Source organism: Budorcas taxicolor, chromosome 9, assembly GCF_023091745.1.
Source record: "Budorcas taxicolor isolate Tak-1 chromosome 9, Takin1.1, whole genome shotgun sequence".
NCBI lineage: Eukaryota > Metazoa > Chordata > Mammalia > Artiodactyla > Bovidae > Budorcas > Budorcas taxicolor.
Window position 1 is genome coordinate 20,341,037 of NC_068918.1, and position 26,937 is coordinate 20,367,973.

The window sequence follows — 26,937 nt, forward strand, 5'->3', positions numbered from 1 at the left end:
ATTTAACTGTTATTCCTGAAAGCTTTGGGGAACAAGATGACGACCCAAGAACAGAGAATGCCTTAATGTCTAACAATAAACAAACAGTACAGTACATTCACTAAACATATGCATGGTCCTTGTTCACTCAACCTAAGGTCTAACATTCAGTAATACTGTCTTACTAAAACACAATCGGATTGCGGTCCATAGAGTCTTATAATATAAACCTAGACAAACTATAATCCACATGCCAAATTCAGCATTCTACCTGTTTCTTAAAAAGTTTTACAGAAGCACAGCCACACGTATTCTTTTACGTGTTGTCTACTATGGTTGATTCTGCAGACCTTAGTAGTTGTGAAAGAGAATATCTGGCTTCCTGGAAAGCCAAAAATATTTAGTCTTCAGAGAAAAAGTATGCCAACCCCTGATATAAACCATCCAAATACCGAATATATAACCAACTTCCTAGTTCAAAAATTCACAAGTACCTTCAACTTTTAAGTTACCCAAGCTATAACTCTGAAAATGTGGTGAGGCTATCCTCACACATGGCAATAGTTAGAAAAATTCCACCTCCTCACTCTAATACCTCGTATTTACTAGATACATGTTCATTTTTTATTAAAAACAAAAATAAAAATTAAATTTTGATTCTACTAATCTAAAAAATTTGTACAAATTTCAGGGGAACTGATTTACCTTTTTATTCAATGAAAAACAGGAATTATGAAATGATTTGGTATAAACACAAGATAAATGAAGTATACACCTACTCAAGACAATAAGTCATACAAAGTAACAGACTCTAAATGTCCACTCTAATAACTTGATATTATCCTTATTACTCACTGAAAACCAGTTCTAAAGAATCTGTTAACTAGTGCTAATTCCAACTATAGTTACTATGTTTAAGAAAATAAAAACTCCCCTTAAGAAAGTCCCAAATCCATACTTCACTGATTCAACTCGCCTTCCCTACAAATAATACATATGTTTTTACTATATGCTAATAAAATGAAGGAACTTGTTTTCAATATGAATACCCTTAAATTTCAACAAAAATGCTGATGTTATTTATAGATGGAATAAGAATGTAAAATGAAGACATCGAAACATGAAATCGTATTTTAATAATTTCTTTCGGCAATATACCTAAGTATGCCAAATTTAGTCAGTTTATCTTCCAGCATGTTGAATGCTAATTTCACATTCACATTTAACAGCACAAGGCACAGAAGAATTGGGCAATGATTCACCCCATAACCAAAAGCGAATTTTTTATCTAGAATTTTATTATCTCGATTACATGTATTAGGTAAGAATATAAAATGCTTTTTGTAACTGGGAGTGACACTGCTCTCTATTTACTAGGACTTTTTTCTTCAAATTCTTACAGCTATGGGTCCTGAGCAATATGAATTAAAACTTACTTTTGTATTATTGATGTAATCTGTGGGATTCATCTGCACAGAACTAGTGAAAAGCTGAAAGACCAAACAAGAAAGATGATAAGTTTAAAAAGTATTTAAAAAAATTTAACTGTGTGTTCAAAATTTAATACAGCTATGTAGGGTGAAGAGATGTAGTTCCTGCACTAGGAAGTTTCCATATAGTAAAACAAGTTTGGAAGAGAAAAGCAAGAAAGCAGAAAGAAAAACAAACAAAAGCAGAGCAAGCTAGCCCATGCATTAGATGTTTTAAGAATTTCTACCCTATAATAGTAGTAGGGTAAATCACTTGAGACAAATGGTGGTTTTCCCACCTCCCCTCTCCTTCATTTATTTTTTCCTCCCTAAATGCCTTTAGCCTTAAATGGCAACCAGGGCTGAATTCCTTGCCCTTACAATGATCCTTCACTGACTGACTACCTGTTAATTATGTGATAATTGTACAGAATCTGCTCTATGCGAATGGTTCCTAAATTACACCTCAGGTGGAGTGCTCTAATCAAATGGTATAACTCCACGTTGATTATTTCACATAGCAAGGGAAGCCACATAGCAAGGGAAGCCACAGATGCTAAGACCACTGCTTACTGCACTCCTGAGACCAGTCACTTTACAAACATAATTTTTGTTTATGTCAAAAGCTTCAAAGTCATCCTTTCCACAGGGATTTACTGAGCATCTAAGAAATATTTGACATCATGAAGAATACAAGATGACACTATATCTGCTCTCCAGGAGCTTACAATCTAAAAGGCAAGATAAGAACAACATCAAATAGCAACATATGATCAGATACAATCCAGTATTATAATAATTAATGGATGATGGGGCTCAAAGGTACTAAGGAGCTAAGAGAAAGAGAAAATAAAATAGAGACACACAGGATGAAACAAAAAGTATTGATAAAACTATGTGACATGTATCAGTTCCTGGAAAATGGTTAGGACCTAGAAAAGAGAGGATGTCACACAGCATTAGCAACAATAGAGAAGAAATGGTTGGGACGTAAGTTCTACAAATGAAATGACTAGTCCAAATGACACAGAAGTTCCGACCTGAATAGTTAAGTTGTATACATAAGGTTTTAAAAAATAAGGCAAGGCCAATGGACAGGACATTCTGTCCACAGTAAGCGTCTTGGGAGTGGCCTGAGTAATGAAATATACTGACTAAAGCATTTTAAGACAATGAGCACACCAAATGGTTTGCAGGACAGAATGAAATGCAGAGGCTCCTTCACCCTCTATAGACACTCATTCCTCTCCTTTCAAGTTCCACATTCACTGTAGCCCTAAAAATATCCTCAGCTCTTCCTTTCCTTTACTTTTCCTACTTTCATACCACCTACTGATCCAGGAAGAAGAAACTCAGTTTCTTAACTATAGGTAGGTAACTATACACATTACTGCCAATCTCTACCAGTTCAGCTTGCACATGCCTTGGAGGCCTGACCAGATTTTGTCCCTACTGACAGTAGCACCTGAGGAGGACCAGCAGTATAAACTGCTCTCTCCTCCTTTGCCCCAACCCCCCTATACACTGACTCGGGACACCTTCATGTATTCCTAGCAGACGCATGGTCTTAAGTAGGAAAAAGTAGATCATGTATGAGGAACTGACACCATTCAATTCCAAGGTCAAGTCTCTCCTACTGATTCCACATTGTGTCACTTAGTACTGAACTCTGCAGCAAGAACCCATGAACTTCTCAGTATACTTATTCACACATACACTTATCTTTTCCATTTCAGAAAACAATGCAACTTATGAGTAATTTTCATTTATAACAACACCTCATAATTCAAGAATGAAACAACGAAGGTCTTAGATGAGGAAGGCAACAGTGGAAACAAAGTAGGCGCGGTCTGTGAATGCTATTTTGGAAAATACACACCACTTGGTAAATGGGGAGATTATTATCCTGTGTCAGTAAAGAGAAGCCTGATACCACTACAAAAAATAAAACTAAAAGGTAGCTACTTTAGAGAATAAACAAAATTTTGGTGTTAAACACAAATAATTTAAGGCAAGATGTAACTGATGATCCCAAAGGCATGGAATTGGAATTCAAGCGAAGTTTACTTTAAAAAATATTAAGAGCTGGAGATACACTTCTGAGAGCAATCCTACAAGCCAAAATCCCTTGAGAGGCAAGACAGAAAAAAGAGGCAGAAAAAAACAGGATAAAAGACTGGGTACTTTGAGGAATAACCACAAGTATAAGATAGCAAGAAAAAGAAAAGCTCTTAGAAGAAACAGAATGGTTAGGGACACAGGAAGAGAACAAAGAGGTCCAGTGCCTTTAAAATCAACATAAAAAGTTCTATGGAAGAAAATCATTAGTGTTAAATAACAAGTGTCAATTATTTATAATCTTTACAAAAGCCCTTCATGTCAGGCATTAGCTATATTTAATAAATGGGGAAACTGAGCAAGGGAGGTTAATTTTTCCAAGATTAATAACATAGCTAGTAATTAACATGAGCCAAAAATGGAATCCAAATCTGTCTGATTCAAAACAAACCTTCTTCCACTAGCCCAGTGGCCTAATTTAGGGTGAACAAAAAGTTGCAGCCTATTCACAATAGGTAAACCAAGGCAGCATAGAATTTGAGTAAATAAAGATATTTACTGTCAGATTCACTTGACAGATATATATATATCTGTCAAGATAATCCAGAACTTCAAAAGAAAATATGGAATAAAAAAAATAATAACAAACACAACCACTCATTTGTACAATTTTGGAGTATAAGGATTAGAGGAGCAGAATGGTAAACGAGCAGAACACCACATCAAAACGTTTTATAAGATGGAGATTACCTGTACCTACTGAAGGCAGTTGGGAAAGATCAAGGCTAGAGATAGAAAAATAGAGTGGCAGAGGGCAGGTGTACAAACTGGCTTTAAAGAGGAAACAGGTACTTACTTTCTAAGAATTAAGTATATGAGGCTGTACAGCTGATGAGAGGACTAGGGCATGGTGAATTATGGTGAGTTATGCTCTGTGAATAGGGAAGAATTGGCTAGATAAGGTCGTGAGGACAAAAGAATGTGCCAACTTTTCCAAAGTTAAATGACCTAGTTGAAGACAGAGGATTTGTAGAGAGTAAGAATTACAGGATTTTATTTCCCTCTACGTGATGTAAGGGACAGATACTCTAAAAGGCCTCTAAATTCAGACTGGGAACAAAGACCGTAGAATCAAGAAGGGCTATCAAGTTATTGTTAACAAGTCGAAGTAGGTCATTAGTATGAATGTTAAATTTACTAGAGAGTAACATGGAAAGGGAATCTTCTAAAAAGGTGAAATCCATCCAGTGAGGCACTAATCATTTAGGAAAAATAACAGTCATCTGACACTGACAAGGCTTTCCAGGGGGCTCAGAGGTACAGAATCTTCTGATGTGAGAGAAGCTGCATTTTAAGGGAAAAACATACCAAAAAAAAGGAACAAAAAGTTTTCAAGAAAAAAAACACAACAGAAAATGGAAATAGAGGAAAGAGCAAGATTCTTCTGGATAAGACCAGGCCACATAGGAAGCTTTAGCTAAGGGAGACAGGAATGGTAGGAACAAGAGAAAAGAAAGCAAGGAAGGTGGTTAGTGCTAAAAATGATAGACAAGGATTCAAAGTCCAGACAACACTGGAATTAAGTTCATACACGTGCTTGCGAGGACTGGACTGGGGGAATCTTGGGACTCAAAATATAAAAAATGTTTAAAAACAGCAAATATGACAACATATAGTACATCTGACTGAAAAATTAATTCCCAAATATTGAGAAGTGTCTCCATGATCTTTTCTACAAACTTCTACTAATTTCTATTCAATGACAATTTATTCCAGAGCAAAATGTAACACAGCAACAAGTCCAGACAAGACCTGGATTTAACAGTACTTTTGAAAAGAGCTGACATGTTGTTACAGAGGGATTAACTGAACTTCTACTCAGAGACAAATAGTGATCACCCTCCTTCACTGTCCTGAAACCATCTGTCCATTCTAACAAAACCATTTCATTTAAAATAAATGAAATGCAAAAACAGTGTAGAATTCAAGAAAATGATGCACTGATTTATAAAGAATATTCACATATACACAAACTGACAGTACAACAAAGAATATTCAAAGTACCTACATCAACCAGGAGATCTGGGTCTATGCTGAACTGTCTTCCTGACAGCATGGCTTGGAAGTCCTCTAAACTGCAATCAATACTGTCAAGATAATCCAACAGCTCAACCCTAAGGAAAAGATATCCAAAAAAAAAAAAAATCAAATATAGGTTTCCTGGCTTTTATGTTTATAATCACACTGAAAACTTGCTAGGCAAAATATTCCTAGCAACTGCTGAATCCTTACCAATTCTTAACCTTAAGAGATCCTATTCAGAACTTAGGATTCAAAAATTCAGTTAATTGAGAACCTATAGCCTTTATATAAAACTTTAGTTTTTAAAGAAAAAAATTCTGCAATAACACAGTCTGACTTTATCTTTTTCCTCTGTATTATAAATTATAAAATGTTTCACCTCTTATTACTGGTCTTTGCTACTAACTTCTTGTTTTCTTATACTATAAATAAGCTCCTTAATAGAGATTGTGTTATTCCAAAGTCCTGACAAAAACATAAATACACAAAAACACACACACTTTGAAGACATTCAAAAACAAGTGTTTCATTAAATAAATCTAATAAAATGACAAGAAAATCCCAAGACTGCTCTTGGAATAATTAAAGCTTTCTCAAAATAACATTTGCAGAGTTCAGTCCAGACCAAAATAGAAGGTTGACTACCTGGGTTCATAACCTGAAAGTAAAATCATTCAAAGAGAAAAAGAACATGTGAAGTAAAAAAGAACGCAAATAAATTTAAACAGCATCCAGATGAGTACTCACTTTCCTAAAAGATTGATGTTATCATTTAAAATGGAATCCATCATGGTCACGGGATCTTCTGTGGTCAGACTAGATGAGCCATTTAGCTGGACGGCACTAGACATGAGAGGGCTGGAGCCATCACTGTCTGAACTTAGGGGTTCTCTGGCTGGCTCACTTTGATCTCCACTCTGGATGACAGGTGCATATTCATCCTCATTGTCATCTTCAACAATGACAATATCAGGGTACTGGCTACAGCTAGATTAGCAATGTGAGAAATAACCAATTGCATTTTCAGACTATTTCAATAAATTCACCCTATCCAATCATTCTCTAGGGAAACTCTCCCCCTATCCCCCGCAAAGCACCTGACAAAAGGTTTAATTTTCTTGAATGTGTAGTTTAATGACAAATATTGATACTTCATACAATGTCAGAGAACAAAGACTCAATTAAAGGTCTTAAACTCCAAACCTTAAAAATGAGAATTCTCATTACTTTTTGCTGAGTCTTTTCACTGAAAGGAGGGAGGTACTTGGTCGAATAATTTGGCTTAATTTTTCAGTTCAACAATTAAAATATGGGTGACATATTAGTTCATCAAAGAATAATGTAGTTTTAAATTTAGATCTGTTAAGAAAAGTATTATTTTCATAAATGTTACTTCACAATCTCCTTACTTGGAGGGATCAGATATAACATCCTCATTAGTTTCTGGAATAACTGGGATATTTTCTTCATCTGCATTATCATCAGTAACGTCATAAATAATGATATCATCTGAAATCCGCTCCCTTGACTTTAAACCTTCAGTCCTACTGTGTGGAACCTAAAAAAATCAGGTAGAAAATATATCAGAAAACAAATTATTTTGACTACCAAACAACATATCATTTAAAAAATGGTACCTGGGCTTTGAGATACAATGGTAAGCAAAACATATTTTCTCTGTCCTTATGGGACTTATGCCCTAAATTGGTATTAGAAGTACCAATTCACAAAGGTGTAAAGTGTATTATCTGCATGCTACTTAACTATTTCTTTCACTGTAAGGGACCGTAAAGATGACATACCTCAGAATGTTTCTAAGAAAAGATCTTCAAATTTTAAAGTATTTCTTATACCCAAAGAGTTAAAAAGCTTAGGACTTCAGAAATCTCAAGCATAACCAGACGGCCACTGGGCTGATGGAAATTATATCATCTTCAGCTACTCTCGTTAGACACGTTTTATTCTGACTCATTAGATGGTTTCTTTAACAGGGAAAAAAAAAACCACTTCAACTATCCTACAGCTAGATGTCAGTTTGGCTTTTTAGCAATGATTTTTTTGTTTAAATTCAGCTACAGATTTATTCAGATCATAGGTACACTAATAAAAAAGCATTCATTTCTTCAGAGCAAACTTTAGTAATTACTATAATGCAAAATTCTATCAATTTCAGCACTAGATCATAGGGAGGCATAAAATATAAATCAAATTAAATAATGAAATCTTCATTCATTTACATTAATCTTAAATCCTAAAAACAGGTATCACTGATTATTTAGAAACACTGGGAAGAGGAACCAGATGTCTGGGTGACTCTAACTTGCCTGAGAACAAAAATCTCAACACCCTAATAATAAATCTAAAACAGTATTCAGAATTCTAGGACTTTAAAGTTACAATGATAATCAGATATTAATAAGTCTGGATTCAACTAATCTTCAACTGGGTATAAGTTTGATAATTTATCCAGAGAGTTTGTAATAAAAATTAAAGTAAACAAAAATATATTTTGCAGTTGCTATACTAAAGGAGTCTAGTCTGTGTATATTTATAGTAAAAGCTGGAAAAAACTTAAAATAACCAATGGACAAGTACATAATTACATTATCATAATATTCAACTAATCCCACAGAGTAGTTAAGATGAACTAAATCTCTATGTTTAATAAATCACAAAAGACCAAGTGAAAAAAGCCACACTGCAAATGGATATGTATAAAATAATATTTGTATAAAGTTTAGACATATACAGGCTTTCCTTGGTGGCTCGGATGGTGAAGAATATGCCTGCAACTACAATGCAGGAGACTCGGGTTTGGTCCCTGGGTCGGGAAGATCCCCTGGAGAAAGAAAGGACAACGTACTCCAGTATTCTTGTCTGGGACAGAGAAGCCTAGAGAGCTACAGTCCATTGGGTAACAAGAGTTGGACACGACTAAGCAGACTTTCACAACAGAGGTATACAACCTAATACCAAATACTGTTCATGGATTCACACATCAAGCAGTCATGGGAATAATAAATACTAATTCAAGATAGTGATTCATCTCTGGATGAGAGGCAAGAGAGCGAAAGAAAAACGAACTTGAAAATAGGCAGAGATAACTGTATGTATAACAGTTTATTTCTTAAAATAATCTAATAAAAAAAGTCACGATTTTTAAAAGCTGGAGGATGAGCAGTTAAGATTATTCAGTAAACTTTTTTAAATGCATGAGATACAGCCGTATAAAATTTAGCTTGAGATAATAAATAGAAAACAGAATTTGAAAAATTACTTTATGATGATGATTATCAGCTGGTTCTTTTACTATGTGCTGAAACAAATTCTTCTTTTGGGCTCCATTAGTGTTCAGAAGTAGAGGCCTGAAAATCAGAGGATATATATGAAGTTTGGTGAAGCAAACATACAAGGAGTTTAGGTTGCTTCTAATAATTTACCCACATATAAACACATTCACTTTAACAATGAATAAAAAATTTCAATAAGGGTCAAAGAAATTCTTGAAAAAGATTACATCTTAAGAATAGAAACTGGGGGATGAGTGTGTCTAGGACTTTTATTTCTCCATTCTTCTGTACTATCTGTTATAATAAACATAATAAATTACTCTCCCCAAATACACTTCATTGTGACTGAACTACATAACTCTTTACAGTACTTACAGTTTAAAAAAAAAAAGGTAGTATCACAAAAAATTAGTAGAAGCAGTTATTTTCACAGCATAAGTTGTAAGGATAAACAAGGTCTGCTAAAATCCTCAGCCTTACAAGATAATCTTTTTAATCTTTTTCTCCTACTCCTATTCCTTTGTCCACTGTTTTTCTTGTTTTAATTGTGACAAATGTAGTTATTCATATTTATGGGTATTACAACCCATCGTCAATACACAGGTTTTTAAAGACCCTTATGAATGGATTAAACATGAGATAAAAATTTAAACAAATAAAAATTTTTTGTTTTCTTCGGCATGTATCCTCTTTTAACAGTTTCTCTCATGAGGTCTTCTAATACTACAATAATTTGCTAATGTAAATGAAAAATGAATTCTTTATCAACCATATGTACGTAAAATGACCATTCAGGCTATCCTGATCTCTCAAAAACAGCAAGATGACAACGGTAGAAACAACGCCACTCTTGAAATGTTTAAAGATAATAAACAAGGGAGGACGGTTCATCTGGGACAACAGGCATATTAAGCAAATAAAGGCCATTCATGATTAAACTCTAACATGTTTGGTTGTCTACAGATAGGTGAAAATGAATTATCAAAAAAACTTACCTTTTACGTTTTAAACTCACAAGTTGGTTATTCTGAACCAATGTAACAATAAACTGGACAATCTAAAAGGAAAATACAGGAAATATCCCATCATAGATTCCTAATTCTTCCATCTACATTACAAGTCTTATAAAATTAATTCAGGTACTATATGTCCTCTATTCTTAGTCACATAAGCTTTCACATTTAATAACACTTTAAATTTGGATGCATCTTATAATGATACTTAAAAAAAACATACCAGCTTCCAGGGAGAATAACCTGCGATAAAGTTGCTGCTACTTAAGATATAGAGGTACCCCTGGTGGCTCAGATGGTAAAGTGTCTGCCTACAATGCGGGAGACCCGGGTTCAACCCCTGGGTCGGAAGATCTCCTGGAGAAGGAAATGGCAACCCACTCCAGTATTCTTGCCTGGAAAATCCCATGGACGGAAGAGCCTGGTAGTACAGTCCATGGGGTTGGAAAGAGTCGGACACGACTGAGCGACTGCACTTTCACTTTCAGGACATCCATCTTCCCATATGTATCTATATCTAGCTTCCTCCCCTGCCATCCACCTATCTCTCTCTCTGATATTCAGTTCAATTATTTGTCTTGGTGATAAGTACTAAGCAAGCCTGGATATAGATCCTTACTTTTAAAATTCTTTCAAGAAGATTATGATGCAAAAAAGAAAACTGATGTTTGACAGATATTTTTCTTATACCGGGTAACACAATTAGCAACAAAAGAGATTGTCAACTCTCTCAGATCATAATGTTTTCAAATTATAAAAGTTATTGGCTAATTCTAGAAAATTATTGAGACACTGAACATCTGTCAAAGCTTCCAGATGACAATCACAGGAAGCTGATCTTCAGTCTCATTAAATTTAGAAAAAACTATTAAACAGATCCAGACATACAATCAATTTTTTATATTTTATGACAGTGTTTCTTAAAATATGGTCCATGGACCAGCAGCACTGGCCTAGGAGCTTTTTAGACATTCAAATTATCTATCCTACTCCAGAAATGCTCTAAAATTCTGAGGATAGGGTCCAGCGATGTGTGTTGTTCACTAGCAAGAGCTCCAGGTGATACTGATGTGAATGTGAGAATCACTGGTTCAGGGTATGCCTTGGAATTGTACTGCCTAAAGGAGTTAAAGAAGTAAACTATGAAAATCAGTATATCACTGAGATGCTATGAAAAAAGTGACATCTAGAATCTTTGCAGAAGAGTTCCTTGCACAAGCTTATAAAATATAATTACATGATTAAAGAGAACTGACAACTGAAAACACATAATGTATAGCTTTAATATTGAACACTCTCCCCCAAATCAGGCTACTAAATAGCTTGCCTTACAATCAATATTAACTTTTCCACAGAGAAAATACAAATATTTTAATTGAAGAGTTAGACAGCATTAGTCTATGATGCTTTCGAACTGTGGTGTCTACAGATAAGTCAAAATGAATATTTATTGAAAGGACTGACGCTGAAGCTAAAGCTCCAATACTTTAGCCACCTGATGTGAAGAGCAGACTTAGTGGAAAGCCTCTGACGCTGGGAAAGATTGAAGGCAGGAGAAGAAGGGGGCGACAGAGGATGAGGCGGTTGGACAGCATCACCAATTCAATGGACACGAACCTGAGCAAATTCCGGGAGACAGTGAGGCACAGGGGAGCCTGGCATGATGTCCCCTTGGCATGGGGGTCACAAAGAATGGGACACAACTTAGTGACTTAACAACAGAGTCTATGCAAAGAAGGTTAGCCACTAAATTTACTTGTTTAAAAGGAAATGCTGACAGCTGATGAAAAGACAACATTTAACCTTAAAGACATGTATGAAACAGTTTAATTATTTTCGTTAATTTATAAAAAACTGTTAGGGAAAATTCCAAAAGCATTAGTTAGCGGAATTTATAAGAACATGAAATGCTGGTTAAATTTCTCCTGAAATCTGTTGTAAGCTTCAGCTCTCTTTTGACACTTTGGCACTATGTTGTACAGAGTCTGTTTCCTGAAGAAGATGAGGCATTTAATATTTATATCACTGGACTTCTGTACCTGACAAGTTGTCTAACAGATACCTCCAATATATTATTCCAGTTAATCCAAGGCTAAAGAGGAAATGGCAGAGTTAGAAACAAATTCCAGGAATAGGGAAAAAATTATCAGCAATCTATCATGCATTATGGAAACTTCCTAACCCCAATAAAACACATAGGTTCAAACTCCAATTTGAGGAGACAGAATGTTTGCTTTCATGAAAAAAATGAAATACTAAGTATTTTACCAACTATTCTTGCTTTCAAGGAAAAAACAACAACAAATTATGAAGTATTATATGAGTTAACATTTAACCAAAACATTATTTTGTATTGTGCATCTGAAAAAGATACACAAATTTTTTAAAAATAAAGCATAGGTTAAGATACATCTATCATTTAAAATTAGGTATTCCTAAATAGGACTTCAGGTTGGAATCAACTATGGAAATTTTAAAAATACATGTACTTGGACTAAACAATAAAAACTGAATCTTACATTCAACCTTCCCCTGAAACTTATTTTTAAAATCAGTGTATCTATTTTGACTATAGGCCAAAGGGTGCAGCTACCATTCATCTCTGTATTCTAAACCTCTCCACTACATCCAGACCCTTTCAGTCATACTCCTATTTTTAGCTAATGGCCTCTGAGTAGGAACAAACTGAAGCTCTCCCACCCTCCCTCCCCCCATAAAACCTGTTGCTTAAACTTAAGAGTACAGTTTACTCATGAGCAAAAAATAGCTGCCTTAATTACTTTTATGTTTCACCTCTTATTAACATATGAAAGCTGATATGAGAAGATTAAATCACAAGGACACAATGCAGCAAGGAGATTTTCAGTTCCCCCAGTAATTTTCAGCTCAGATACTAAAATTTAGGATTTATAGTACACCACTACCTTAACTGCCTTTCTGCACAGGCTAATAATGACATACTTCGATAACTAATTTTTTTGTTTGGTTGCTTTGAAAATATTCGTCATTTATCTTTCATGACCGTATCTTTGCCTTTTAGAGTAAAAAACAGTAAAACAAAACCAAAAAATTTGACTCAGTCTTTTATATGTTAAAAAATTAGTAGTGTATTAACTATGTTCCTAAGAATGAAGTATATTAAAGCTGTCATATCAGGCAAAAGATCTTACTAAAAGCTAAAGAAACATTAGCTGGAAGTATAGTATGATTATATTTAGCTAATGAGAAATTTTTTTTATTCAAAAGAACATGTAACACTTGGCTTGATTTCATAGTTTTACTTCTGTGTACTCAATACATATAAGAAACTAAGATCAATCACTGACTATTCAACAGAGGGTTTTTTGAGGGTCAAAAATGATACTCATTAAATTCAGATTATAATCAGAGAAAAACACTCACCTTTCGAATAACTTGTTGCTGTTGTGCATGTTTTGCTCGTAATTCAGACACCTCCTTCCAAAGGGACTCATTCTCACTGTTATCATTCATCAAAAATAAAAATTTTAAAAATTCAGTCAGAAAAGCCAGATCTCAGTATCTTTAATTAAGAACACCAGAAAAATGAACTAGTTTTTACTATGTATCTTCGTTAAGAGTAGGAAAATTTTGGTTCAATTACACAGAATGGCAACTAACCTTGACACAACGCAGAATCTTTACTTTGTTAACAGTAGTACCCTGTACTCGTGGCAATACATATATTCAAAAACTAAGACACACACCTACATCCATAAAATAGTAGGCCATTTACTCCTCTGACAATCTGGTAAATTATTTCTTGTTTTAAAAATTAACTTTTCAAATACGGTTACCATGAGAATTCTGGACTTGTGCTTAGGAAACAATTCTTAAAAAACAGTGACATTTACTCAACACTTGTTATGCCAGGCACTATTCTAAACATTTTGTGTGTATTACTTAAACTTTTCTAAAATCTGTCAAGAAAAGAATCATCTCTTTTTTACAGGTGAGAAGACTGAGACTCAGCTAATTAAGACGACTTACTCAAGATCATACAGACAATTTGCTAAGTGTTGATTACCAAGATCAATGATCAGTGATTACTATCAAGACTATAAAACAGTCTAAAGATCTGTCTCAAATACAATCATATAAATGTTTGGGTTTTTAAAGCATACTAAAAATGTGTTGTTTTGTTTGTTTTAAGGCATACCCGAATAATGACAGAGACTTTCCAGGTGGTGCTGTGGTAAAGCATCTGCCTGCAATCCAGGAGACGCAAGAGACAGAGGTTCAATCCCTGGGTCGGGAAGATCCCCAGGAGAAGGAAATGGCAACCCACTCTAGTATTCTTGCTTGGAAAATTCCATGGACAGAGGAGCCTGGTGGGGCTACTCCCATGGGGTTGCAAAGTGTCAGATACAAGCAAGCACACACACACACAAATACATTACAAACCAATTACATGTCCAGTAGCAATAGCTTTATTTTTTCCCTCACTCATCATCTTCTATGGAAACTGCAGTTATTAAATGTTAATAGCAATGATAATTTTGAGTAAGACATGAAAAATTCATCTATTAAATGCTTTAATTTTTGCTCTTTTGTTAATTAACTTCCACAAAAGCAATCTTCCTCAATCCAGACTACTACAAAAGATACTGAATTTAAATACTGAAGTATAGAAAATAAGATTTTAATACTTACTGAATAATAACTGTACTTTCTCTGACTCAGAAATATAAATATACTGTCATTTGCCTACTAAAGATAAGTAGGAGAATGGTTACCATGAAGATTTACAGGATAAATTTGGGATCCCAAGCCTTAAAAGCTAAACCTGAGATTCAAGGAACTGAGTCAAAGGACACTTTAGTAGACACAAGATACACACAGTAAACCAACATAAGAGTTTAAATAAAACATGCAGAATGAGTAAGCTTAAAATTAATGCTTATTCACAAAGGGACTCAAAGTTCAAGGTTACTCTCAATGAAAATACTTAAGAACAGCTAAACTAATGACCCATGTTACAAATGGGAGAGGCAATACATAAAATAACTGCTCTTTAAGACCTTGGTGCCTATTTACATTGAGAAGAATTCTAGCTACTTACTAAAAACAGAAATATAGGTCTACTTTATATACAAGTTGTTAATGTGGCATTAGAATAATGGTGCCAAAAATTCCAGTTAAAAAAAACCAAACATTTTTCTGTAGATAAAAAGTATGACTATGACCTTCTCAAGTCTATGTAAAGTATCAAGTAGGGCAAGTCTCTTGTGACCTTTCTCCCCTATTTTTTGTGTCCTACTTTTTCCTAAAAGATAGGCCACACAGAAAATGTCTTAAGAAATTTCTATAGAAGAAAGGACAGGCGACATATGTAGTTTTTATGGCTTGTGGTCCTCACATGTGCGTGAACAAATGAAAGTCAACCTAAACAGAATCATAATTTCCTACACCAATTTAATGATCTATTATTTCATCAGTAAGACTGTGCATCAAATTGTTTTGATTGCCCAAGTTTATATATATATTCTTTTCACCACCATTATGAAAACATAATATTGGGGTAAAGTCTATGGCTACCAATAAAAAGAGGGAATTAATACTTTAAAAAAATGGTTTCTGATCTTGGCTCCAACAACATAATCTAGTTACCTAAAGCACCAACCTCCAAACCTCAACACACACACACACACACACACACACACACACACACACACACACACACTCAAACACCAACCCCTGTTATAATGATTATATTTGGAAATACTTTACCTTTTTAATTCAGAAAGCCTGGACTCAATTGTTTCTTGTTTTATTTGAACCTTTTGAGCACTACTTATAATTTTTGTTAAATCTTCCTGACGAATTTTATTTTCTTCTGGTTTTGAAGATGAAACCTTTCAAAAAGTAAATGTAGGAAATTAAACAAATACTAAACACTGTGGTTATAACTCAAAGTTTTCTTGTTATAAACGGTTTTGTAGCCTGTCAAGAAGGTAGGATCCAGTTCCAAAAGCCCAGGAAAATAACAGCATTCATGGCTCAAAGAGAGGATGAGGAATAATCTATTTATTTATTTTCAATGTGGAAAAGTTTCCACGAACAGAAGCAACTTAAGGGCTTTTTTTTTTTTTTTAATTTCCTTCTGCCAAATTTCCTGTAATTCCCCCAAGCCTCTTTATTATCACATTCCACTTTTAATTAAATTTACACAGAATAGCTGCACACTAAGGCCATGTTTTTTTCATGGTCCACTACACTTTTTTATCCCCACCTCCCTTTGTGGATTTAGTCAAAATATCTCATTTCAGCAAAAGATATCATACATTCAAAAATGTTATTATTAAATACCTACTATATATATGGGACTTAACCTTGGGCACAGGATATTAAGCAGTGAATTACAGAAAAAGGCCCTCTAAGCAGCTGACTTTCTAGTAGGAACGTATGTTTTTTAAGCTAAATTATAAGGAGTGAGCCATCATAATACAGTTGACTCAAGTCAGAATGTAAATATTTCCTTCCCTCTAAAAAAGGATTTAAAGACTGAGCCCTGTACAGCTGAACACAGAGGAAAAATCAGAAAATACACAGAAGGCATACTTAAAGCATTATTAGGCTAAATTGTCCCCAACAAAATCTGTCTATTTCAGTACATTTTTACTTTCAACAAATGAAATATGTCTTGACCAAGTATAATACACATTAATGCCCTAACTAAATCATGTTAACAATAACTCACCTTCCTTTTAATGTTCTCCAGTAAATCATCCTGGCCTTGTTTGAAGTAAGGATGTTGAAATTCAACAGGACCATCTCGTTCCTGCTTCACAATTCCAGAATCAATATGTACTACTTTACGAAAACCATCTGAAATACATTCAAAATTCAGGTAAGTTAAACAGACAAAAGTAAAAAACTTAAAAATTAATGGTGCTTCTATGAATAAATTTTCCTTTATCATCCCAATGGGAGGAAAATGGTTTAATCAGTGACTGATGACAGTACTCCAATTAAACTGTTGTTCTTACTTACACATATTCAATTGCCTCACAAAGCTTGCCATGTTATTGTGCTTGAAGTATTTGGGAAGAATTTCTTTTGCAAATCTTTGTTCATCCAAAACCAGAAAACTCTGGCCATTCTGAAAAAATTTGAAAATATCAGTGTTAAGATCCTCCAAAAGTAGGTGACACACATCAGCCTCACAATTCGGCAGCCCTTCCATACACCTCAGACCATCATTCTGTTCCTGTTAACAGCAACAGAAACAAAATGAAATGACGTTCTAAATTTCAATTAAGCTCCAAACTGCAACGGAGCATTTGATGTCAATCTCAGAAGTTTAGAAGTACATCTCAAATCAAAAAATGCATCAGACTCTATAGCTAAATATTAAAAAGACTTCCTTCATCTATACAAAAACAGAAAGAAATACATTATGTAGCCAGTATAATTACTTAACACTGTTTTAAAGTCAATGGAATTAAGACAAAGATGAGATAGATGCCATATTTTATTGGTTAAACATAATTATATCTTTATAGAATCAAAGGAAAATCCACAGGAGAATTCAGCAGGATATCTGGCTACTAATTAATACAGTAACAACAAAAGGGTCAGATGAGAAATTACAGAAACAATCTCATTCACCTTTGTATCAAAAACAATGAAACATCAAGGAATGAATCTATCTAAGGAAACAAAAAGCCTGCACTCCAAAAGCTGTAAGACAATGATGAAAGAAATCGAAGATTACACAGATGAAAAGATATACCACGTTCTTGGATTCGAAGAATCAATACTGTCAAAATGACCACAGGACCCAAGGCAATCTACAGATTCAATGCAATCCCTATCTAATCACCAATGGTGTTAGTCACAGAATTAAAACAAAACAAAATCTTAAAATTTATATGGAGACATTGAAGACTCTGAACAGCCAAAGCAATATTGAGAAAGAAAAACGGAGCTAGAGGAAATCAGGCTCCCTGATTTCAGGCCATATTACAAAGCTATAGTCATCAAAACAGCATGGTACTGGCACAAAAACAGAAATATAGATCAATGGACAAAATAAAAACGCCAGAAATAAAACAATGAACCTATAGTCAATTAATCTACAACACAGGAAGCAGGATTATACAGCAGAGAAAAGACAGTTTCTTCAATGGTGCTGGAAAAACCGGACAGCTACATGTAAAAAAATGAAACAAACATTCTTTAATCTCATACACAAAAATAAATTCAAAATGGATTAGAGACATAAATGTAAGGCTGGATACTATAAAACTTGACATAAATCAAAACAATATATTTTTTGAGCCCTCTCCTAGAGTAATGGAAATATTAAGTTGATGAAAAAGCTAACTGTGGTTTCAGACTATGAATTTTAAATCATTGTAACTAGACTCAAACACATCTTTAATCAAAATATTAACCATTACAAGATTACAATCAACACATTTTTGCCAACAAGAAATAAGTTTATTCCTGCAGCATAAAAAACTATGCTTCACAACTGGCATTTTCGGCCTCCTGCTGGCTGTGGGAGCGTTTTCCCAGCAAAAAGTTGAGATGCTTGAAGAAGTAGTAGTCAGTTGGCAAGAGGTCAGGTAAATATGGATGAGGAGGCAAAACTTCATAGCCCAATTTGTTCAACTTTTGAAGTGCTGGTTGTGCGATGTGTGGTCAGGTGTGATCCTGGAGAAGAACTGGGCCCATTCTGTTGACCAATGCCAGCTGCAGGCATTGCAGTGTTCCGTGAATTGCATCAATTTGCTGAGCACACTTCTCAGATGTAATGGTTTTGCCAGGATGCAAAAAGCTGTAGTGGATTAGATGGGCAGTAGACCACCAAACAGTAACCATGACCTTTTTTAGGTGCAAGTTTGGCTATGAGAAGGATTTTGGAGCTTCTTCTGGTTGTTGTATAAAAACCACCTTTTGTTGCACCTCATAATCCAATCAAGAAATGGTTCACTGTTGCTGCTTAGGATGAAGGACAAAAATACTTATGATTTTTTTGATTTGTGGTCAGCTCATGAAGCACCCATTTATTGGCCTTTCTCACCATTCCAATTTGTTTCAAATGCCGAATGACCACAAAGATGACTGATGTGGAGTCCTTTGACAATTTCTTGTGCGGCTAGAAGAGGATCAACTTTGATGACGGCTCTCAATTGGTCACTGTCAACTTCCAATGGCCAGCCACTACGCTCCTCACCTTCAAAGCTCGTCTCCTTTACAAAAGTTTTTGAACCACCACTGCACTGTATGTGTGTGTGTGTTAGTTGCTTAGCCGTGTCCGACTCTGCAACTCCAAAGACCGCAGCCCATCAGTCCCCTCCATCCATGGGATTCTCCAGGCAAGAACACTGGAGTGGGTTGCCATTTTCTTCTCCAAAAGAATTATATAAAGAAAGAAAGTGAAGTCGCTCAGTCGTGTCCGACTCTTTACGACCCCATGGACTGTAGCCTACCAGGCTCCCCCATCCATGGAATTTTGCAGGCAAGAGTACTGGAGTGGGTTGCCATTTCCTTTGGTAGCAGTTCCTAGGCCAAATGTGTTGTTTATGTTGTGAGCTGTCTCTGCTGCTTTATGACACATTCTGAATTTGAATTAAAAAATTGCTCAAATTTGCTTTTTGTCTAACAGCATTTCTAGAGCCTAAAATAAACATAAAATAAACAGTAAGTAATATTCACTGCAGCACTATTTACAATAGCTAAGATATGGAAACAACCTAAATGTCCGTAACAAATGAATGGATAAAGATGTGGTACCTATATAAAATGGCTGTTACTTAGCCATTGAAACAATGAAATAACACCATTTGCAGCAACATGGATGGACCTGGAGATTACTATACTAAGTAAGTCAGACAAGGAAAGATAAATACTATATGATACCACTTATATGCAGGATCTAAAAAAAAAAAAACAAAAACGGTACAATGAACTTATTTTTAAAACAGAAGCAAACTCACAGATTTAAAATGAATTTACGGTTATGGGGTAAGAGGGAGGAACAGATTGGGATTTGGGGATTGACATGTACACACTACTATATTAAAAATAGATAACCAACAAGAACTTACTGTATAGTGCAAGGAACTATACTCAGTATTACATAACAACCTAAATGGGAAAAGAATCTGAAGAATGCATGTGTGTGCTAAGTTGCTCAGTGTCCAACTCTTTGAAACCCCATGGACTGTAGCCCACCAGGCTCCCCTGTCCATGGCATTCTCCAGGCAAGAATCCTGGAGTGGGTTGCCATTCCCTTCTCCAGAGGATCTTCCCCACCCAGGGATCAAATGCGGGTCTTTATGCACTGCAGGCAGATCTTTACCATCTGAGTCAATGTAACAACCTAAATGGGGAAAAATCTGAACAATAAATACGTGTATGACTGAATCACTTTCTGTACACCTGAAACTAACAGGACATTGTTAATCAACTATGTTCTAATTTAAAATAAAAATTAAAAATAAAATAAAATCACTAGTGTTTTTCTATACAAAAATAAACAATTTGAAACTTCCTCCTAAATAACCAAAAACAGTATGGTACTGGCATAAAGACAGACTGACCAATGAAAGAGAATAAAGAGCCTAGAAATAAACCCTCATATATACATACAGCCCAAAAATTCCTGACAAGGGTGCCAAGATAATTCAACAGAGAAAGAGCCTTCTCAACAAACAACATCAGTAAAACTAGATCCTCACATGCAAAACAATAAAGCTGACTCCTCACCTTATACCACATATAAAAATCAACTCAAAACAGATTAAAGGCTTAAACATGACAGCTAAAAGGCTACAAAATCTTAAGAAAAAACACAAGAGAACACAAGAGGGAAAAGCTTCATGACAATGTATCTGGTAATAATTTCTTAGGTAACACCAAAAGCACAGGGACCAAAAGCAAAAACAGACAAATGGGGCTATTTCAAACTTACAAACTTCTATGTAAAGAACACTATTGAGAGAGTGAAAGGACAACCCACAAAATCAGAAAAATGATTTGCAAATCATGTATCTGACAAGAGTTTAATATCTGTAACAATTATTTTTTTAAAAAACTCCTATAACTCAACAACAAAAAATAAACTACCTGATTAGGAATGGGCAAGGACTTGAATGGGCTTCCCTGGTGGCTCAGAGGTAAAAAATCCACCTGCCAATGCAAGACACTTGGGTTCAATCCTTGAGTCAGGAAGACCCCCTGGAGAAGGAAATGGCAACCCACTCCAACATTTCTGCCTGGGAAATCCCATGAACCAGAAGAGCCTGGTGGGCTACAGTCCATGGACACGACGAGTTGGACATGACTTAGCCACTAAACAACAACAACGAACGACTTGAATAGACACTGTTTTCAAAAAATATATACAAATGGCCAATAAACACAGAAAAGATGCCTAGCATCACTCATCATCAGGGAAATAAAAACCAAAGCCACAACGCAATACCATTTCACTCATTAGAATGGCTATTAAAAAAAAATACAAAAACCTAGAAAATAATTGTTGGTGAGAATGTGGAGAAACTGGAACCCTTGTGTACTTCTAGTGGGAATATAAAATAGTGCAGCCACTGTGGAAAACAGTATGGTGGTTCCTCAAAAAAATTAAACATTTTTTGTTGGTATTAATGACCAATATATCCCAAAGAATTAAAAGCAGGGACTCAAAAAAGGTACTTGTACACATATGTTCATAGTAGCATTATACACAATGGTCAAAAGGTAGAAGAAACCCAAATGTCCACTGACAGACGAACAGGTTAACAAAATGTGGTGCCCACATACACTGTACAATGGACTATCATTCATCTTTAGAAAGGAAGGGCACACGCCACAGTGTGAATGAACCTGAAGACACTATGCTGAGTTAAACCGGTCACAAGAGGACAAATACTGTATCATTCCACTTACCTCAGGTATCTGGAGTACTCAATTTCATAGAGACAGAAAGAAGAATGGTTACCAGGGGCTAAGAAGGAGGGTATTAGAAATTATTATCCAATGAGTACAAAGTTTCAGTCTGGGAAAACGAAAAACATTATGGAAATGGATGGCAGTGATGATCACATAACCGGTGAATATACTTAATGTCACTGAACTGTACATTTAAAAATGATTAAAATGGTTACAAATGGTAAAAATGGTTAATTTTAAACTAAAATGGAATAAAGATTCCAACAGTATAAAAATTCAAGAATTTAAAAATAAATTTTAAAAATACACAAGACTGGGACTTCTGTGGTGGTCCAGTGGTTAGGAATTCACCTTGCGATTCAGGGGATGGATCCCAAGACAGGGAACTAAGATCCCCCATGCCAAGGAGCAACTAAGCCCACATGTGTCAACTACTGGGCCCTCATGCCACAACTACAGAATTTGTACCACAAAGAGAGATCCCAAGGCTGCAACTAACACCCAACACAGCCAAATAAATAAATACTTCAAAACAAAACAAAACAAAACAAAAAACACCACAGGACCTTTAAGAAAAAATTACAGAGGTTCAAATAGTGTTATAAAGATGTCAAGTCTCCTTAAGTTAACCAATACATTAAATTCTGTCTCAATTTTAAAAAAAGTTTTGGAGACAAGATGAAGAGGTGCTACCATGACCAAACACTAGGCACTAAAGTTCATTTCATAAAGACAATTATGTAACAAATAGGCAAGAAAATACTGAAAACAATGGAGAGAGAGATGTTAATCCTATCCTACACAGATAATAGAATTATAGTGTTTACAAAATTTGATACCAAAGATGGATACTAAAGTTGGAACAGCTGAGCAGACAGACTAGAGAGAACAGAAGCAGCAACAAATCTGAGAATTTGGTAAGTAATAATTTAGGGTAGCATTCAAACCAGGAGGAAAAATTAGGAGGAAAAGGACTAGTTAATAAACTTTCCATTTGGAAGGAAAAAAAACAGAAGCTCACTGATAACTAAAAGCAACCTCACTTTTTATAACCAAGCTTCTGAAAGCACCAAAAAAACAACAACAACAACAAAAAAACAGAAGTCATAAAGGTAAAAATTTAAAAATTTATTCACGGAGACTGCTAGCTGCCTACCCTACCTTCAGATTTCTCTACTTTCTTATTTTTAAAACTAAAATTGTATATATTTAAGGTGTACATGAGTGGGCTTCCCTGGTGGCTCAATGGTAAAGAATCCACCTGCCAATGCAGGAGACATGGGTTCAATCCCCTGAAGTAGGAAATGGCAACCAACTCCAGTACTCTTGTCTGGAGAATCTCATGGACAGAGAAGCCTGGTGGGCTACAGTCCATGGGATCGCAAAAGAGTCAGGCATGATTTAGCAAGGTGTATATGATGATCTGACATATATTCTCACACATGGTGAAATAACTATTACAGCCAAGCTAATTCACCAACCTGAAAAGCTTCTGCACAGCAAAGAATAATCAACAGAATAAGATGGCAACTTAATGGAATGAGTGGAAATATTTACAAATACATATCTGATAAAACGTTAATATACAAAACATAAAAAAGAACTCTCACAACACTAAAAAGAAACACCCAATTAAAAAACAGGCAAAGATTTTGATCATACATTTTTCCAAAGAAGACATACAAAAGGGCAGCAAGTATGTGGAAGATACTCAAAATCACTGATGAGCAGGCTTCCCAGATTAGTGGTAAAGAACCCATCTGCCAATGCAGGAGATGTAAGTAACATGGATTTAATCCCTGGGTCGGGAAAATCCCCTGAAGGATGGTATCACAACCCACTCCAGTATTCTTGCCTAGAGAATCCCATGGACAGAGAAGTCTGATGGGTTACAGTCCACAGACTCACAAAGAGTCAGACATGACTGAAGCAACTTAGCACACACTGATTATCAGGGAAATGCAAATCAAAACCACAATGAGGTATTACCCTATACTTCTCAGGATTGTTATTGTTCAGTCGCTCAGTCATGTTCAACTCTTTGCAACCCTGTGGACTGCAGCATGCCAGGCCTCCCTATACATCACCATCTCCCGGAGTTTGCTCAACTCATGTCCAATGAGTCGGTGACGCCATCCAACCATCTCATCTTCTGTCATCCCCTTATCCTCCCGCCCTCAATCTTTCTCAGCAGCAGGGTCTTTTCCAATGAGCTGGCTATTTTCATCAGACGATCAAACTAGCGGAGCTTCAGCATCAGCCCTTCCAGTGAATATTTAGGGTTGATTTCCTTTAGGACTAACTGGTTTGATCTCCTTGCAGTCCAAGGGACTCTCCAGAGTCCTCTCCAGCACCACAGTCTGAAGGCATCAATTCTTCAGCGCTTAGCCTTTTTCATTGTCCAGCACTCACATCCATACATGACTACCGGAAAAACCATAGCTTTCACTATACAGACCTTTGAAAGCAAAGTAATACCTCTGCTTTTAAATATGCTGTCTAGGTTTGTCATTGTTTTTCTTCCATGGAGCAAGAGTCTTTTAATTTCAAGGCTGCAGACACTATCCACAGTAATTTTGGAGTCCAAGAAAATAAAGTCTGTCACTGTTTCCATTGTTTCCCCATCTATTTGCCAGATGTCATGATCTTCGTCTTTTGAATGTTGAGAGTTTTAAGCCAGCTTTTTCACTCTCCTCTTTCACCTTCATCAACAGGATCCTTAGTTCCTCTTTGCTTTCTGCCATAAAAGTGGTATCTGCATATCTGAGGTTACTGATATTTCTCTCCACAATCTTGATTCTAACTTGTGCTTCATCCAGCCCAGCATTTCACATGATGTACTGTGCATATATGTTAAATAAGCAAGGTGACAACATACAGCCTTGATGTATTCCTTTCTAAATTTGGAGCCAGTCCATTGTTTCATGTCCAGTTATAACTGTTCTTTCTTGACCTGCATACAGGTTCTCAGGAGGCAGGTCAGGTGGTCTGGTAGTCCCATCTCTAAGAATTTTCCACAGTCTGTTGTGATATACACTTGTCAGAATGGCTACTACTAAAAAAAAGATTTAAAAAAAAAAAACAAGCGTTGGTGAGAAATGTAGAGAAAACAGAGCACTTGTGCACTGTTGGTGGGTATGTAAATTGGTAATGTCATTATGGAAAATGGTACTATATATTTCGTAGTACCAGAAGTACTATATGATCCAGGGGCCCTTTCTGAGTATACACCAAAAGGAAATGAAATCAGTACGTTTAAGAGAGATGTGTGCTCCTGTGTTCACTGCAGCATTACTCACAATAACCTCACAAAACAACCTAAGTGTCCATCAAAGGAAGAATGGATAAAGAAACTGTGATATATATATATATATATCTGCAACACCACAGTTCAAAAGTATCAATTCTTCAGCGCTCAGCTTTCTTCACAGTCCAACTCCCACATCCATACATGACCACTGGAAAAACCATAGCCTTGACTAGACGGACCTTTGTAGACAAAGTAACGTCTCTGCTTTTCAATATGCTATCTAGGTTGGTGAAAACTTTTCTTCCAAGGAGTAAGCGTCTTTTAATTTCATGGCTGCAGTCACCATCTGCAGTGATTTTGGAGCCCCCCCAAAATAAAAGTCTGACACTGTTTCCACTGTTTCCCCATCTATTTCCCATGAGTGATGGGACCAGATGCCATGATCTTCGTTTTCTGAATGTGGAGCTTTAAGCCAACTTTCTCACTCTCCACTTTCATCAAGAAGCTTTTTAGTTCCTTTTCACTTTCTGCCATAAGGGTGGTATCATCTGCGTATCTGAGGTTATTGATTCTCCCAGCAATCTTAATTCCAGCTTGTGCTTCTTCCAGCCCACCGTTTCTCATGATGTACTCTGCATAGAAGTTAAATAAGCAGGGTGACAATATACAGCCTTGATGTACTCCTTTCCCTATTTGGAACCAGTCTGTTGTTCCATGTCCAGTTCTAACTGTTGCTTCCTGACCTGCATATAGGTTCCTCAAGAGGCAGGTCAGGTGCTCTGGTATTCCCATCTCTTTCAGAATTTTCCACAGTTTCTTGTGATCCACACAGTCAAAGGCTTTGGCATAGTCAATAAAGCAGAAATAGATGTTTTTCTGGAACTCTCTTGCTTTTTCCATGATCTAGCAGATGCTGGCAATTTGATCTCTGGTTCCTCTGCCTTTTCTAAAACCAGCTTGAATATCTGGAAGTTAAAGGTTCACGTATTGCTGAAGCCTGGCTTGGAGAATTTTGAGCATTACTCTACTAGCGTGTGAGATGAGTGCAATTGTGCGGTAGTTTGAGCATTCTTTGGCATTGCTTTTCTTTGGGATTGGAATGAAAACTGACCTTTTCCAGTCCTGTGGCCACTGCTGAGTTTTCCAAATTGGCTGGCATATTGAGTGTAGCACTTTCACAGCATTATCATTCAGGATTTGAAAGAGCTCAACTGGAATTCCATCATCTCCACTCACTTTGTTCGTAATGATGCTTTCTAAGGCCCACTTGACTTCACATTCCAGGATGTCTGGCTCTAGATGAGTGATCACACCATCGTGATTATCTTGGTCTTGAAGATCTTTTTTGTACAGTTCTTCTGTGTATTCTTGCCACCTCTTCTTAATATCTTCTGCTTCTGTTAGATCCATACCATTTCTGTCCTTTATTGAGCCCATCTTTGCGTGGCTCTGTTATTCAGTTTAGTTCAGTCGCTCAGTTGCGTCCAACTCTTTGCAACCCCATGCATCGCAGCACACCAGGCCTCCCTGTCCATCACCAACTCCCGGAGTTCACTCAGACTCACATCCATCGAGTCAGTGATGCCATCCAGCCATCTCGTCCTCTGTCGTCCCCTTCTCCTCCTGCTCCCAATCCCTCCCAGCATCAGAGTCTTTTCCAGTGAGTCAACTCTTCATATGAGGTGGCCAAAGTACTGGAGTTTCAGCTTTAGCATCATTCTTTCCAAAGAAATCCCAGGACTGATCTTCAGAATGGACTGGTTGGATCTCCTTGCAGTCCAAGGGACTCTCAAGAGTCTTCTCCAATACCACAGTTCAAAACCATCAATTCTTCAGCGCTCAGCTTTCTTCACAGTCCAACTCTCAAATCTATA

General features: G+C 36.1%; 1 protein-coding gene across 2 annotated transcripts in view; it reads right to left on the reverse strand.

Annotated features, from left to right (window-relative positions):
* HSF2 (heat shock transcription factor 2) overlaps positions 1–26,937 on the reverse strand; it is a 39,493-nt gene that overhangs the window by 3,274 nt on the left and 9,282 nt on the right. Inside the window, exons 2-11 of one of the 2 annotated variants that reach the window (XM_052645647.1) lie at positions 16,903–17,011; positions 16,610–16,737; positions 15,640–15,764; positions 13,294–13,369; positions 9,874–9,935; positions 8,866–8,953; positions 6,998–7,146; positions 6,336–6,575; positions 5,575–5,680; positions 1,416–1,469 (exon numbers count right to left, since the gene is read on the reverse strand). In XM_052645647.1, the coding sequence (XP_052501607.1) occupies positions 1,416–1,469; positions 5,575–5,680; positions 6,336–6,575; positions 6,998–7,146; positions 8,866–8,953; positions 9,874–9,935; positions 13,294–13,369; positions 15,640–15,764; positions 16,610–16,737; positions 16,903–17,011 (1,137 nt within the window). The remainder of the gene's footprint in view (positions 1–1,415; positions 1,470–5,574; positions 5,681–6,335; positions 6,576–6,997; positions 7,147–8,865; positions 8,954–9,873; positions 9,936–13,293; positions 13,370–15,639; positions 15,765–16,609; positions 16,738–16,902; positions 17,012–26,937) is intronic. The other variant, XM_052645648.1, reaches the window with a different exon arrangement.